We start from the raw sequence: 17,389 nt of genomic DNA on the forward strand, positions 1-17,389 counted from the left end.
ACCCCCCCCCCCCCGAAGAACTCACATCAGTTTTGTTTTTTAATATTGAGGGTGCAAATTGGCCCAATTTCTTTTCATTAGAACTTGTTATATTGTTCTTGCTTTCTCTGAAAAAATTCACAGGAGAAAAAGAATACCCAACAAGCTTTAATTTTAATTGATTCATATTCAATCCAATGAGGTCATGCATGTTTAATTATCATCATCCTTATTACAGATGGAAAATCAACTTCCTCTGATGTTGCTATGCTAATTATCATCTCATTTGTTTAGCAGTGCCATCTAGACAACGGATCGAGATTACGGCAAACAAATAGCAAAAAGACCTGTACAGAAGCCATTCCAAACAGCGGCCAGGATTCAGCAAAGGGCTTTGCCACCTATCACATTTAGCACCATTTAAACATTCCTGGTTTAGTTCTTCAAGTTAAGAACACAGTCCAGTATTTTGTCACATTACACATTCAGTAACAGAAAGAGGAAAAGCGGGAAGAAAATACCATCGCATTCATTTAACTGATGGGCATGGAGGTGCAAAGTAATTAAAGATGAGACTTTGAAAGGGACCAAATGCAAGGCTTATAGAAACGCCAGCTCAGGTCTCTTGGGTTAGACTGACTGCGAGGAATAAAATATACCCTGGGCAGATTTTTATAAATCCCCTCCAGCACCAGTAAATCATCAGGCACCTACATACCTCTGCCAATGTGTCCCTTATGACTGCTAAGTGCCAAGCCGCCTGTTAGTGGTGGTAAGTTCTCCTCCTAATGATGTTGTCAATTCAACGCTCTTTAAAAGTGAGCCAGGGGACAGATGCGAGAGTAAACAGAATCAACCACAAACCCGCTGGTAGACTGCAAATGCTTCCTTTTCTTCTTTGGCTTTCCAGAGAAGATAGGTAAACTTGATGTTAATATCTGCTCCAAGTGAGCGTAATTCTTTTGCATCCAAATAAATTGTGGCATCTAGGAGTACAGCTATAGCACATTAGTGCAATGATGCGCGTGACCCAAAATAAGAACATGAGGACCAGGAGACTGTTCTTCAAAGCAGCTGGGTGTACATAGCTTTGAAATGGTTATTAAGTTTATTTCAGTACCAAATTAAGAAAGAGTGGGAGGAAAGACTGATGAAACTATAATCTGATCTCCTGATCCAAGTTTAACCTTGGCTTAGCAGCACTGTCTGGTTTTATACTGATTTTTAATTTAGTAATGCTCTGATGATTTATTTCTATATTAAAGTCTATTTCACAAAAGCACAAAAAGAAACTACTGTCTAAAAAGAAAACGCTCCCTCTCAGTTAAAAATGAACCCACTTTACTAGGCATGCAGGACTTCCTTGCCTAAGCCAGCCATAAATCAGCAAGAGGAGGACTGCTCCCTGGAAAAAAAGTAGTCATACTACATCGTCTTTCTGCAAGGGTATTCCTTACTAAAATGGAAAATGCGCCTCTATTGTACAGCCCTGATAACTAATAAGGTCTGCAAAGCTCCTTGGTTTATGTCAAGACCTCCCTAGGAATCTCGACCGTAAGTATTTTACCGCATGGAGCGTTAAGAGCCCCTTCCAATAGCTGCTTCCCCGGCCCGGATACAAGGAGGCCATCAGCCTGGTGCCACAGTCCACTAAAACTATTGCTCCTTTATAAGACTTGCCTTCATGAATGCCCAGGTGATTTTCCTTGGCAATAACTGCAAGTCCCCCTCTGAAAATCAGCTGGAACCATCCACCGTGGCTAGCAGCAAGCCAGCCAGCTGCTTCCCCCATATCCTCATTTCTGTTCCAAAAGTAACTCGAATCTCTCCTCTCCTTCCACTTTCCACTTCAGTCAGAGCTCAGCTCCCCATCAGCAACACTGCACATTGTGTGCTTCCCTCTCTGTACAACCACATTTTCTTCCAGCAGAAATATTCTAGCAGAAACATTACATTTGTTGACCAGGGGACAGAGCTTTGCAATACGAAGAAAACAAACTAGCACGTAGATTAGACAGACCCAGACCCTGAAAATTCACCCAGAAGAAGGTGAAATACTGCCATCAAACCTTGCCATCTAATAGAAAAACATATTTATTTTTTTTTTACTTCTCGGAAATGGTGACCAAACTCACGACTGCCCACACCCATGTCTATGGACGAAGAGAAAGGACAAACCCCAGTGCTTCTGTGGTTTATTTCTTCTTGATATTTTCTGCCTCCTTCTGAGACGATACCCACACAGCTGTCAGCTGAAGCAAAGGGATAAGCCTGAACGCTGGGCTGATACAACATTGGTTAGTAAGCGTTCACGTCCCTTTTCTTCACCCAAAAGAGAAGGGAATGCAAGGAGACGTCCCAAGTCACTGTGAAAGTCGCAGCTATACTGAGAAGAGAGGAGAATATCCAGGGGAACTACTCTCAGCCACTGTGTCCTCCATTTTAATCCAAATTAGCATGCGCTGTTCAAGATGACAGATTAGCCCTACAATGGCAGCGCTCGCCCTTCTGACCAACCATCAGATCTTTTTATGAAATGCAAACACATACAGGTAAGAGCAGTTTTAATGCACCCATTGTGCTGCTGTCCAGCCAGCTTCATATCAAAATCTGTCTTATTGGCTCTTCCAGGGCACGCAGGCAACTGAGCACCAGGGAACTTCCCAATTCCCTCTAAACCTGGCGGGGGGGGGGAAATCTGCATCCCCAAACCCTTTCTCAGTTCCAGCCTTTGCTCCTGCCTCTGTTTTGGCCACATATGTCCTTGACACGTTCAGCGGTTCAACTCCAGTCACACTCAGGACTGCCACCAGCTTCAAAACCCTAAGTGGCACCTCCCCAGGAGTCCGCAGTTTTCCAACTTGTCTGCTTTTCTGCCTGCATAACGTTTGCACTGCAAGGATTTCACAATTCTGCTTCTTGGCTCCCTGCCTTCGCAGACTTCCCAAACCTAAAGAAGAATTTCTGTCACTGTAATAGAATAAAAAAACTCACAACAAAAACCAACAAAAAGACCCCACACAAACCCCAAACCTTCTTTCTCCTAAAAAAGAAGCCAGCAACACGAAATCACATGGTCATTAAATCCCATGTGGAAACTGCATTTGCAGAGAACCTCCACTGAGCTCAGGGATACCTGTCAGATGCTCTTTTCTCCCAGGGCTGGACTTGACAAGAACATCGACGCTAAACAGGGAGTGCGAGGAGGCAATTATAAGGTGCACATTTGTGAAAATGATTGATGGCTTTTCTAATTGCGAAGAAAAATAGAGTGGTGGTGGCGGCGGCAGCGATGGTAACAGAATGAACCATTGCCTTTGCAGGCATCAATCTAATGCTTTCGCAGAGGAAAGAGCTCTTTCAAAACACCTCCAAGCAGTGACTTTGGGAAGAATTTACAAAGACAAACCTGAGCCTCCCTCTCTCCGGAGGCTCATCCAGATACGGGATGCCCACCATGGAGGAGCGCACCCCTCTGCCCGACCTGTGCGAAAGCCGGGACACCCACCTTCTCCCAGCACCGAGACCCCCTCTTCAGCCCAGTTTTCCCATTCGGACAGACCAGCTTGCTGCAACTGCAAAACTTTGAGGTCTTGTGGCACCACGCAAAGCCACTGGCAGGTCACTGAAACATTTCCTGTTGTCTTCCCTCCCCCCCCAACCTATTTTTTCCTGAAGGGAAACCACAGAGAGAGACAGAAAGAGTAAGGAAGGAGAAGGACACGCTACCCTGGCATTGGAGCAGCGATGCCATGCTATCAGCTGGTGCTGCAGGCTGGGCTGGGTTAACAGAGATGTCACGCCAGACTATTACTCCTGCCTCCATGCTTGCAAATTTAAAGACAGGACTAAAGAAGGGAGGGGCCCGGCTGCAAGCTGCTCCCCCCAGGGCAGACAAGCCCAGTGCAGAGCCCAGCCTCCAGCCCTCCTTACAGACAGCAGATTTCTTTGCTTCAATGCAGCAGGCTTGAACCAGTTCCCTGCCCCCCTCAAAAAAGCTGAGTTTGCCCAGGCATTAATCAGAGCAAAGCGAGTGCTAGTGAGATCAACCTCAGAACAACCCCAACCTGACCTCTCATTAGTAAGTACCTGCTCATCTTCTAAGGAGCAGAGCAGCTACAAGGCAACTGGGATCTGAGAAAGGTGTTCATTAAAAGCCACGGTGCCCCGCGCAGAAGAACCAGCCTTCCTCAGCCATCATGGCAAGGCAGAGATTCAGCCAGAGAGCTAAGCACAGCAAACTCTGCTCCCAGCCCCCCATTTCCCCGCAACAGTCTTTTTGCTCTCCCCAGATCCTCTTGGGACTGGAAGCACAAGAAGGTTTCTGATTTGGGGACTCCAAAAAACTTAATGAGCTGTGAGGACTCCTCCTCCCCCCCATCCTCCCTCCATGTGGAATTCAAATACATGAGCTGAAGATGCGGGGCTCAGCTGGGGGAAGCAGGAGCATCGATGACCCAGCACCTCACCAAACCCCTTCAGGTCTCACCAAACCCCTTTGGACCAGCGCAGCTGATGCTCTTCCATAAAGCCGCTAGAGAAGCTGCAGTGCAGCAGGGCTTCACAAGCCAGTGGTGCTTCTGCAGGTAGGCAGCCTCTCCATCCGCAGGGCAAAACCAGGCACCAGGCTGTCACGACACACCATCATTTAAAGGCATTCATGACCCTCATTCTGGACTCTCAAAAACCAGCAACTAAAACACGTTTGAATGTGTTTTTGTTTACGTATGAATGCAAAAGAATCACTGGCAACAATATTGCCTGCCAATCCTCATTCTGTTCTTTGAAGGAGCCCAATGCACATAACTCCATCAAGGGCCTTATAAGACCAGCCTGGCTGCAGAAGGCAGCAAATACCAACTTTTCAGTTCTTCTTCCCAGAAGATGGGGAGGCAGTGCACCCATGTGTATGGGGGTGGGGGATCACCACCCTGGAGTACCGTGCCTCCAGGAACCCAACCACCAGCCTCTTGTCAAAGCCTGAAACGCTCTCCTGAATTCCAACCTGTGATGCTTAGTTTGAAGTTCGAGCTTCTCTGATGTGTCACTTCCCGTGACAAATGATGGGGCTGTGGGGACTGTGCTCTGGAGAGAAGCTGTCTCTTTCAAAGCTCAGTGTTCAGCAGCGATTCTTGCATCCACAGGACGTGTGGGCATGGCCCACTGTGCAGAACAGCAGTAGAGACCAAGCCTGCACCTAACTAATAGTGCTCTCAAAGCTACTGCTTGATCCAGGCACGAATTGACTGTAAAACAAATTCTCCCAGGAAAGTCCTGTCTTCAGAGTAAGCAGTGATTGACTGGAGCGAGCTGGCAGCCAGGCCATCGATCACGCACGCCAGGCCATCCACTCCTCGCTGCTGCCACCAAATCACGCTCTACCTACAGCTGCGCTCTGCCACCTTATCCCCTCCTTTTGTTCTCTAGGTGACTTTTACCTTATCAGATGTCCTTCCACATCACTGAGGTCCTCAAGGTCCCACGCCATTCATTTCTGGAGCTGCTGGTCCACACCAGCCAGCTAGCCTGGACCCACACTTACACGTACCACAGCCAAGGCAGGGGTCTGCTGCCCCGCACAAGAAGGTTTGTGGTCTTGATCCTGTCCCATTGCAAAGTCAAAAGCCACCACACAGCCTAATGAGCAACATTACCTCCAACTTCCCCGAGGAGCTCTAAGAAACCAAATTGAAATGCCAGAATTGTAAAATACTCAAAGAGCTAAATTTTCAGAAAACCATGTACCAACAGGCTCAGCAGTGATGGAAACAAGTGACGGCAACAAAACCATTAGGAACTCGCAAAACCACCCTTCTCCAGCTTCTTCTGGTTGCAGACTTCCAAACCCACATGTCTGCACTAAACACCCGGGAAGAAGAGAGGCAGCTACGGCTGGCTGGGCTTGCCAGCACAGCAACGGGGCGCTTGCCACAGACGGCTGAAGGGAGAGTGCCGAGCCACCACCGCAGCCTCCTGCTCCGTGCCTGCCAAGCCCGGGTTTCACGGACAAGCCCCACAATGCGTTTTGCCCATTAAACAGGCGACATGCAAGCCTGCTGCTCGCACCCGTGTGTACAGGCTTGACAAGCACCATAAAAGCATTTAAAGATTGAACCTCGAGAAGATTTGATTTAGACCATCCAACACGGAGCAGCAAGCCGGTGCTCTGGGCAGGGAGAGCGCGGGATAGTTTCTAAAAGCCTCCCGTGCTCCCAAGCAGAGGCAGCTGGGAGCTCCCAAGGCATCAAACACTTACTGCTCCGACTGATGGATATGATAATAAGGATCTATTTTTCCTTTAATTTAAACTATGCCTATTTATGCGCCACTGACTGAAAGGGACAGTGAATTAAAGTGCACATGAAAGAAAATCATAGCCCTCAGCACTTGCTCTCAAACACTCTTTTAAGTCTGTTTGATGAAGGGCTGCTATATTTTGTCATCGAGCGCAGTCGGCCCGATTATCACATCTCTGTTTTGAATACCCACCTCCGAAGTCATTAAATACTTGCTTCTTAATGAGAATAGATTGGTTTGGGCCAATAAATCACTTAAATGCCATCTGCCAAAGAAAAAAAAGAAATTCAAAGTACCAAATTCCCCCAACTCCTTTTTGCATATTTTCCCCTCAGTTTTAGATTTAGAGAGAAAAGATGCTTGTATAATCCATCAACAGCAGCCTTCTCCTCGGGGAAGTGCGAACAGACCACAGAAAAGGCTCCACTTGGCTTTGACTTGCAAAACCACTTCATGGACTACTTTGAAACAATTCAGTCAGCAGGAGATGAGCTCTGTATATTGCTGTTGCCCCAGATTGTTTTGTTTTTATTCATAAGATTATTTCGGTGAAAACAGGCTGACTGAAGCTTAATTTTACTAGCAATTGTTAAATAATTCAATACCCATCTTTTCTGTCTCTTTAATGCCTCTGAAAAATCAAAACCCTTCACAAATTAAAGGCCAAATCCTGTTTACTCTTTCCGTTTCTAAAGCAACTTTGACATCAATAAAATCTGGTTTTGTGACTTGGGTATCAGATTAAAAGTTCTGGCAGTGCAAGTATTCATTTTATTTTTTTTTTTAACATCAGGAGCATGCTTTTTTTTCTTCTTAATCAAAATCCTTCTCTTATGCCAAGCTTCCAGTATGGCCAGCTTCCTTTCTTTATAGAAATGGATTACGTTAACATTTTATACCAATAAACTATGGTTCCCTTCAGGAAAGAGGATTTGCTCCCTTCCCTGCACCCTCTGCCCACCCCCTGAAGGGACAAGCCCGCAGGCTAACTGTCCCTCACCCAGTTTTAAAGGCTCTTCAGGAAGAAGCCCTGTTGCCTTTGGTGCTCAAGGAGGACTTGACGTTTTACCTGCGAGAACACCTTCAGTTTGGCAAAGAGCAGGCTGTAAAGGGCTCCTGACTGCAGGGGGGGTCTGCACCAAGCTGGCTTGAAGGCTCAGGACTCAAGGGATGGGTCTCCTCCATCCCAGGAGAAGCACAGCCTTCTCTGGGGGAGCTATGTAATACTGCACCCAAATCCCACTCCATGCTCCAAAATGGCCTACCTAAAAAGTGCACAAGCGCTGCCTTTTCAAGGTCACTTGGCCAAATTGGCCAAGTATGAGCCCATCTGGGTACTTCCATTGTGTCCATACCATGACACACTGACATCTATGATGACAACATTGGCCATGATGCTCAGAAACTGGAGAAATATTGATCTGTCACTGTGGGGTCAACCTCCCAAACCCTGGTGTTTAGTGGGAACCTTGCCACGGTTCAGTGAGGTTTGGCTCAACCCCAGCTTCTGGATGCAGCCAACATTTGCAATCCCATGGACTGTCTTACGAAAATAAAAAGACTTTCTGAAACAAGATACAGCACTAACATACACGGAGGTAGCTGGTCATCATACGGGGTACTGCTAACCAGCTACATATGCTTAAATCTCAGGTGCACCCTCAGCAGAGTCTTTCCGGTCTTTCCGGCAGTGACACAAATCTGTTAATCTTGTCAAACCTGACACTATTACAAATTATTAGGCACCTTTCTTTTACGCTTTGCACTAAATTATGTATCATTAAAAATGACCAGAGAAAGAATCCATCATAAAAAGGCATGACACCAGCAATCTGAGCTTTGAAACATCCAAAGCTCATGGCAGGTTTCTGACACCACGGGGAATCTCTGTGAAGTTTAAGATCTTAAAAATAGCACACCAGTGAGTGAAAGTCACTTTGTACAGTGAGTTGGGGTTCACTTCTCCCCAATAACTTTAAAATAATAATCAGGGAAGTCAATAAAACGTTTGAGGTTTGGGTTTTTTTCCCTCTGTGGTCTCAAACCATCACCAAAAACCTCATGGCTGAAAGGAAAACCCAAACTGAGAAAACTGAAAAGGTTCTTGTCAAAGCACTTTTGAAGATGGTAAAGCACTTGATGGTTGTAATTTAATCTGGAGAAAGGATGACAAAGTTCACTGAGGTCGTGATTCTGACCTAAATATTCCCTCTCCCAGAATCTAAACCCAATCAAGACTGCCCCAAATTAAACACTGATTTAAAAAGTCCCTCCGTTTCTTCTTCTGTTACCTTATTTTCAAGTCTTCAGACACGCCCGTTCTGACCCATGCCAGCCAGGAGTGATCAGACCTTAAGTTTAAGAGCCACACGCTCGGAAGCACAAGTCTCCAGCAACCACGTAAGGATGGCTGGGGTTTGATTTATTCAACCGTTTACACGAGAAGCAGCTCTCCTTCCAGAAGCACTAACAAAACCTTTGCCTGGGGATCAATGTCCATTGGACTGAGGTCTGGGCCAATGCACTTTGAGACCATGGGGATTTTTACTATAAACCTGACAGTGGGACACTGATCTCCCCGGACATGCAACCGCAGCAAGTATAGGTATAGGGCTTGGAGGAGAATCAGACTTCAAGGAACAAAAAGTGTTTGGGTGGTCAACACAGAGTTTATTTTCTTTGAGCTGCTTATGAAAAAGGGCTTTAGAGACGGAGATGGATCATCAGTACCATTATTTTATCTTTGTGTTTGATTTAAATTTTATACGAAGCCATTAAAGAGCTCTGTGAGTGTTCTGCAGCTGTTGTGACATTAGCACACATCCGATCCCTCTAAGCAAACACCTGCACACAAGTATCTTCTCAGACATACCAGGTGAGGTTTCCAAATGCAAGTTATCATGATCACCCCACGTCTAGCTCCTATGGAAATCAGCTCTCCCCCGCCTTCCAAAGCAGCTACACCAAAGAGCGAGAACATCTTACAACTGTCTTCACACAGAAGTGGGAATTTCCCTGCAATTTGTAGATGCTACTTAAAGGCAGGAAGCACTAATTTTAAAAACATTCAGCATTTTGTATGAAAGGAAGTTTGGGATTTTTCAAAACAAACCAACAGAAACCAAGGAAATAATCCTTGAAATTCTGCCCTGTCCTCACATGTCACCCACGTTTAACAGTCTGCTGCATCTCCAAGTTGCTGGATGCCTTCTGATAACCTGCCACGCTGAGTACTGAAATGTCAGTAAAAATATTTGTAATAGTTTAAGCAAGCCTGTCTAAACCTACTTATTAAGGCTTTGATGTGCTGCCGTAACATGCTCATCCCCGCAAAGGTGTGGATGCACTGCAGGAACAAGTTGTCCCAGACCCGAAGATCCACTTGCATCATTCTGCAGGGCTGGAGAGAACTGGTTTACTCCTATGGCTTTCTCAAGGTTTGTGCATATCCCATGTGGACAAAAATTTCAGTCTGTAACAGTTTCCTGGAAGAAGTCTCAGTGGGCAGACTAAAAGAGGAAAGGACACACTCTTAAAATAAAGAAAATACCAATTTTCTGCGCTTTTGAAAGCCAGCATGGGATAATGGCTGCTGGGAGTACTAAGAAAAACAATAGCTAGTGGTTTCTGGAATTAAAATATATATACACATATAAAATACAAATATATATTATCAATATATATATATTTTATGTATCACCACAAATCCCTATGGTCTTACTGCAAGTGAAAGGCACAGCAACCAAAGTGGGAGACCTCAACACCATTTGCAGCCTATGACTGAGAGAACAGTTCATATTAAACACTGTGAGCATTTGGTTAAGTAGTAGAATTAGACACCTTCTCTCCACTCACATGTCGTATCTAATAACCTAAAACAGGGTAGGGTTTTTTTGTCTTGACCTCTGCATCATTTACACAACCAGGATGAGAGTTTGCTCTTTCTTAAGTACGTTGCAAAAGCAAATCCATTAGCGTTTGTGAGGCTGAGATAACAGGTAATTGGGTGGGTTAATTCAAATTATTTTCGTCCTAAAAAAACCCCAAACCTAACAGCCTTTTTATTCTTTTACAACCCATAACTCTCAAAACCGATTTCCTCCTCACAGTGATCTTAATACTAATTAAATGAGCTTTTGTCTTCCAACACCAGTAAAGATTAAGGACCGCATAAAACAGCTACAGCAAAGCCCCATCCAAAGTGCAATTTAACCTGCTAGCTGGGTCCCAGCTGGCACTCCGCATGCTTGGAAAGAGGCGGCTTTGTCATCTCCCGCATCACCCGACGACTTCTTCGAGCCCAACACGTTATGGGGGTTTGCTAACTAATGGAGCTCTTCAGCAGCACTTTTGCCTCTCGGACACAACTGATCCGCCCAGCCAAGTGTGGTAAACACAAAGAGAACATCAGGAAATGCATTATATTCTAAATAATCTATTGTTTGGGACCTGCAGGGTCACAGCGCTGTCAATGGACTCACCAACCAAGAAGCAAAGATTCAAGTTTCTTTTCTCTCCGGTGGGTTGTGGGAACTACTGCCAGCAGAAAAAGCGTGACGACCCCAATTTCCATGCTCAGGTAAGTGTCCCCTCGTCCTCAAGGCTGCTTAATATGCACTGCCTGCTTGCTTGGCTTCTTGAAGAGACACAGATGCAAGAGTGCATTTAATTGTTTTCCTGCAGCAGACCCCTGGAGCCATCAATATCTCACATATGTAATTATAAATCATGAGTGTTACAACTGAAGCGCAATCAGCACATCTAGCCATAAATCTTCCAGATATCAGCAGTTTCTCCAAAGCTGCTTTTTGACAAAACCTGATGCAGCATGAATTAAATAAGTCAAGCGGAACAAACCACCGGCATTGAGGTTCGCAGCCCACCAATGCTGCAGCAGCGGACAGGCTCTGTACCCCAAGAAGCCCAAAAAACCTCACTCTTTGCCAGGTGGGAAACGAATTACTGGACACCACGAGAAGGCAGATCCCACTCTGGGATACCCCATGTCCACGTCAGGTCACCAACCTGCTATTTCACAGCATTTCCAAAGACCTTTTTTGGGCTTGCCACAGGACATGGAAAGCATTTCTGATTTTTTGTTAACACTGGTTTACCGGACTCTCCATAAACACTGATCAATGTATACAATTAATAACAAATGACTGGATAAATCCTGGCTACATCTCCTAGAGCAAAGTATGTCCAGGTATATATATGCAAGCATGTATTCATTAGCACCATTTGAACTAGGAAATCAAAATATCCCTGAGAGAGCTCATGCTGATGAAGATTGGGATTTATATGATGACCGTTTCAAATGCCACTTACTGTCTGCCTGTTCTGTGAGAACTAATTTAGCTATGATACATTATGCTGTAATCACGATTTTATCTTCTGGGCAGAGGTAGTCAGAGGAATCCTGTAAGCCCAGCAAGGCAAGTCTAACTGCGAAATGCATGCATGAGTGCTAAGACTGAGGGTATCTTTGTGTATCAGGATTTTATATGTTAACGGGGAAAAAAAAATACAAAAGAAGATGTATTACAGAATACAGGTATTACACCAGCATCCCTCTCTCTTTGCCTGGATAATTATATCTTGTGAATTATCCATGAGAGAAAATTGCCTCCAAATGTATTCACACAGCTGTCTGTCTCCAGTCTCTGCTGTTGAGTGTTGGGTAGGGGCTGACACATCGGGGCTCACAAGGACGCGGGAGCACCCCCCGCAGGCAGGGGAACCTCTCTTGGGGCTGCCATAATCCCCATGCATCGAGAGAGAAAAAGCAAAAATAAAAAAGGGAATAAACTGCCTTGCTTTGCTCCCACTCTTATCCTAAATAGTCTCTAAAAACCTAACGTACCTCTGTACACTGTAATTTCAGAATTTCCTCTAATCCCATGCACAATTACATGGAGTTCTGTACTGCTATCCCTCTCACGCAAATATTGCCATAAAGTGCATAGTTTTCATAGCATTTTATGACAAAAAAATAACTGCCGTCATTTAGTTCTGGTCTGTACGTGGTTACACACCACAATGCAACAAGACAGTGTTTTTCATTAGCTTTTTGTTGTGGTCTCTACCGATTTATCTTTCTCATAATCCTTCCCCCAGCACATGTTAATGATGTTATTTTAGTAAGTTGTTTAATTATTAAACACGGCTGGGAGGCTGCGGGGTTTGTTGCAGAAGCCCTCTCCCAGAGCACGCTTCAGAGGCAGTGCCCTTCCACCCGGGCTCCCTTTAGCCCCCAAGCCCCCATTCCCACACACCGTGGCCTCAAGCAGCAGCATCCACATTACAGATGCCTTTAAAAAAGCCAAAGCAGATGATAACGTGCATCCTTGCTGCTGCCAGTCGAGCATCTCCGTAAGCCTTCTGATCTCTAATTCACTGGTGGTTCAACCCGGCAGTGCTCAGGAGCTGAGCAGGCAGACCCTGGGGATTACAGGGCTGCAGATGCCATGGGGCTCACAGGGCATCAGGTTCCCAGGTTGTCTCCGAAAACGGTGTAGAAAGTTGCAGGAACCCCAGAGCAGACTGATAAACCTCTGGCAACTGCCAGCTCCTCCTAAGCAGTAACTGTTGGCAAGCTGCTTAAATGTGGAAATATGATGCTCAATATCCTGTCTGCATTTTTTAAAGACAAAACAAGCACCAGAACAACCTAAATATGACGTTCTGCCCAACAGAAGACAACTCCCACGGCAAACCTTTCATTTCTATAGCAGTAGATCTGAAGTACATAGAACACCAAAGCAGCGCTCACTCAAAGTTCAGCAGTACCTGCTGGCTCTCAGCATTGAACCAAGGGGAAAAATAAAAGTGTTTTGGTGGATCAGGAGATGCGTGTAAGTGTCCACCATCCGTGTGACCCCACTTACACTCCTGGCCTTGGCGGACGCCTTTGTAAACTGGTTTATACCCAGCGAGCCTGGAGCAAAGCCACATCCTACAAAACCGACATCCTCCTTGCATTAGGTACTGGTCTCCCCCCTCCGCCTCTTCACAGCCATCCAACCCTTCGGCTGCCCGTAGCACTCCTCCTCCTCCTCGGTCAGCCACTCTTCTTCCCTGTGTCTTTCCCTTCTTCTCACCTCCCCTGCCAGCAAACACCAACCTCCACAGAGAGGCCCGTCCCCCCACCTCCCTGCCACAGCCTGCCCTCCTTAACCACTGCCCCAAGCACACTGAAACTGGAATTAAAACCGCGTTCATGCAAGACAACAGAACAGAAGGTCATGCCAAATATTTAAATGTCATGTTTGGCTGGGTCCAGTTTCCCCTGTGCACCTTGCCTGACAGCTCCTGGGGTCCTGCCTCAGTCCCAGGGGACATCCCGTGCCCAAAGCCTGTTTCTCCCAACTACAGCATTTAGTCTAATAAAAGACGTTGCTCTTCCTTGCAACACTTCCTTGCTGGCTGAACAAGATGCCAAGATTCCACTGATGGCTGAATAAGATTCCAAGAACTGGAAGGGGCTGCCCAGGGAAGGGGTTGAGTCCCCACACCTGGGGGTATTTAAAAGCCAGGCAGATGCGGTGCTTAGGGGCAGGGTTTAGTGGTGGGATGGCAGGGTTAGGGGAATGGCTGGGATTGATGAGCTTAAAAGGCTTTTCCAACCTAAATGATTCCATGATTCTATGATTCTATGAATATGCTGTCTGGAACAAGGGAGCCCAAACGAATAAAAAAGGTCTCTGTGTAAATGGGACTAGACCTAATTCCAGCCTCCATGGATTATATCATTGACCAAAGCACAGATATTTTGGTTCAGATCAGGCGTGGATTTGCACATATGCATCTGTTATACACCTGAGGACAAGACTTCTCCATATTAACCAAGTTAGGAGCAATACATCCTATTCACCTGGCCAGAAAACCACTCCTGATCATAGCATCGTTTCTGATAGCTAGGAGCTGTCAAGGGAAAATCACTGACCTCTGCATTCAGAGCAGCCCCAGCCCACCCACACCGAGCTATTCCCTCCCCTCCTGCTTTTGTTTTGCCCGAACAGGCTTGTCCCACACCCAGAGGGGCTGGGGCAACATTTCAGAGCAGTCGACCCTGCAAGCTGAAGCGTTAGAACAACCTAAGATATATTATTACAAAGTTTGCCCTGAGAGGAGATGTACTTCTTATTGAAGAAACAACAGTGCTGTAATTCATGAATTCACGCTCAGTTCATTACACAGGAATAATAACCCCATTCCTTATGATTTGCAAAAACTTAACACTGTAATTAAGGTAAAGCGACTCTGTCATACGCAGTTAAACGTAAGGCTGTACAAATCTACACAGTCCCTATACTTGCCCTGTGGTTTTGCATATTGTTACCGAATAATACCCCTTTCCAAATCCCTTCACCCTACCAAAACCCCTCCAGGCTTGTGTCACAGCTGGCTCGTGCTGTGATGCTACACCCAACCCCTGTAGCCTGGCTTCCTCGCTTTACCTTTCTGCATCACTTCATTGCACCTCACTGGTGGAGGGCAAGCAGCCCCGGGCTCTGCGACGTACCTGATGGGCAGCGAGGGGTCTCCGGCATCCCACCAGTCCTTGGGGGGGCTGATGTACATGCACCACAGCTCCCAGCTGTACCCGTGGGCAGAGTTCTCGTAACGCTGCACCTCGAAGTTGTCCTGCTTGATGTTGTCTATGGAGGGAAGAATGACCCTTCTCCGATTTTCCTGAATTCGGGAAAGTACCGGCTCAGCCCTGAGTGGTAAAAAAAGTGCAGGAAGAGACCGTTAATTTCTCCTATAGCTTGCAGATGGGCAGGGTAGCTTTTGTACAGCTTGTACACTTAAACGGGGGTAAGAAAACAGGCGTTCTTGTCACCATTCAGTATCCAGAAAGGAATCACGTGGACTCCTCACTGCTCCCATTCACAAGTGGCATCACGCCCTCAGAGAGATACAGCAAAACCCAGCCCGAGGAGCCCAGAGACTGGCATGAGGCTCCTCGGGGAGTCAGCCAGTAACCCAGACACCAGCAACACACCAGCCTCCGCCTCACCCTTCCACTCACACCTGCTTTCATCAGCACAGAAATCACAGAGAGAGGCAAAGCACTCACGCTGCCAAGTTTAAGAGGTTATTTCTGAAAGGCTTGCCAAGCTTTGTCAGCCACAAGGGAGATGCTACAAGAGGCTTCAGTGCTTCCACTTGATGGGATTTCCCACCTGGACACATCCGTTGCGTGGAGCTGCCATCAGAGCATTGGGGCCAGCTGCCTGGCACAGAGCTCAGGTAGCCGCAGCCCCCGAGGTCTGGGGAGTTTTAGCTCTCTCCTACACAACTGCCCACACAAATCCACGGAGCAGCTGAAGCTATCAGCACGAGGAAAGGACTGCTGCCACAAACTAAGGCGTTAAGCTGTGGAAATGAATTAAAGCCTCTGAAACTGGACCTTATCTTTTCCTGCAGAGCTAGTATGCCACGGTTGCTCTGGTGGGCTGTTTTAAAAAAGCATTATTCAGTAATAATGCCATATTCTGAACTTTTTAATTTTCAGAATGTTCATGTTTTTGAACAGAGCTTCCCTGACATCTTTACTAAGGTAGCAATGAAATCAGACATTAACCAAGGGCCAGCTTTGCAGTATGGGCCAGGGGTACAGCCAGCAGCAGCTCAGAGAAGGTGCTCCATGACCACCTGGAGGCTCTTTCCATATAAGAACTATGGACCATCAAAAGAAACAGGCTCAAGGTGGAGAACAAAGACTTCGCTCTTTCCACAGTGGGCAGGTAAGCTGTGGAGCACCTTTGCCCAGGGATGCTGCGAATGCCTGAAGTTTACATGGGCTCAACAGACAACAGGAAAGAACTCATGAGAAATGCAGTGAGGGCCATTAAATGCATGGAAGCTGTGTCTGCCTCCCATCTGCAAATTGCTGGATTTGGGTAGCATACTCTGAAGGAATATCGTACCTGCTAGCCCTGCCCGTACATGCTTTCCTAGGCTATGGTTAGTGGCACCGGTTTGCCACAACGTGGCTGCTCGCACAGACTTCTGTTCCACCTGCATAGTTATCCCATATAAAGCTCCAATGTGCGCCCGCAGGGTAACTGGGCGCAGATTCCCATGCTGCCACACATGGGTAGACATCCTGCATGAAAACACAATCCACAGGGTGGGAAACCCAGCTCAAAAACTTCCCTTCTGTAAAGACAGGCCATGAAGGATGTGTTTTGTTTAACCATGCTTTACTTAGTCCAAACTTCCCCCAAATCCAAACCAACACGTCACTGGGCAGAACAGAGTAAATTCTTGGAGACTATCTCAAGGGTCTTTTTTTCCCTTGGTACGCAGTTTGAGGAATCTATAGCTACAAAATTCATCTCTGGGACATTCAAATGTGTTCAGAGCGGGGGGTGTGCTCAGCCTCACCTCTGCAGCCCAAGAGCCGCTGATCAGCAGGGCTCAGGCTGCCAACACAAGGAGCAACTGGCAGCTCTTTGCCTCCAGCCACTGCAGAGGGCACATAACCCCAGAGAGGGTCAAGCCCTCACTGCAGAAAAGCTCGCTCTCCTACAAAAGCTGTTTTGAGAGCTCAGTAAATGGGAGCTTCCTCTGTGTGTCAATAAAATCAGGTGTGAGGACCTAATGACCTGAAGAGAGGAACGTTTAGCCGGGAATACAGATATCACCATAAGAAACAGCTCTTAAAGACTCCCTTCAGCTGCGTTGTCACTACAAAGAATTCAATAACTGCACAGAACTCTTTGTTTGCAGCTGCTAAAGCATGTTTCTTGTGGATGTTACTCTCTGTTCAGATTAGACGCAAGTTAGCTTCTTCTACCTCTGCTTTTCTTAACATGGACCATTTCCTTTTTACACTTGGTCAGAGGAAAAAAAAAAAAAAAAAAAAAAAAATCAAAATCACTCTCAGGCTCCTCTCATGATCTAGCCCGAAACTTAAGCCACTTCAACTCAACTGTTTTGAATCTCAGGAAAAAAAAAAAATCCTTCAGAAACACCTTCCATGCTTCTGCACCTCTGCACTTACCCTGGCTGCAGAAGAAACAAATCAATCTAAAACATCTAAGCCTTCCCCAGTGGGATCCAGCTGCAAAGGAAGCAGGAAACACCGCCTCTTTCAATCCCT

At 46.3% G+C, this 17,389-nt stretch overlaps 1 protein-coding gene across 1 annotated transcript in view; it reads right to left on the bottom strand.

The window, feature by feature from the left end:
• GALNT17 (polypeptide N-acetylgalactosaminyltransferase 17) overlaps nt 1–17,389 on the bottom strand; it is a gene marked incomplete at its 5' end in the record, with an annotated part of 214,860 nt that overhangs the window by 109,481 nt on the left and 87,990 nt on the right. The window contains one exon of the mRNA XM_009645101.2: nt 14,801–14,998. Coding sequence (XP_009643396.1) covers nt 14,801–14,998 — 198 coding nt within the window. The remainder of the gene's footprint in view (nt 1–14,800; nt 14,999–17,389) is intronic.

Source organism: Egretta garzetta, unplaced genomic scaffold, assembly GCF_000687185.1.
Source record: "Egretta garzetta isolate BGI_Z169 unplaced genomic scaffold, ASM68718v1 scaffold108, whole genome shotgun sequence".
In the NCBI taxonomy this organism is placed as follows: Eukaryota; Metazoa; Chordata; class Aves; order Pelecaniformes; family Ardeidae; genus Egretta; species Egretta garzetta.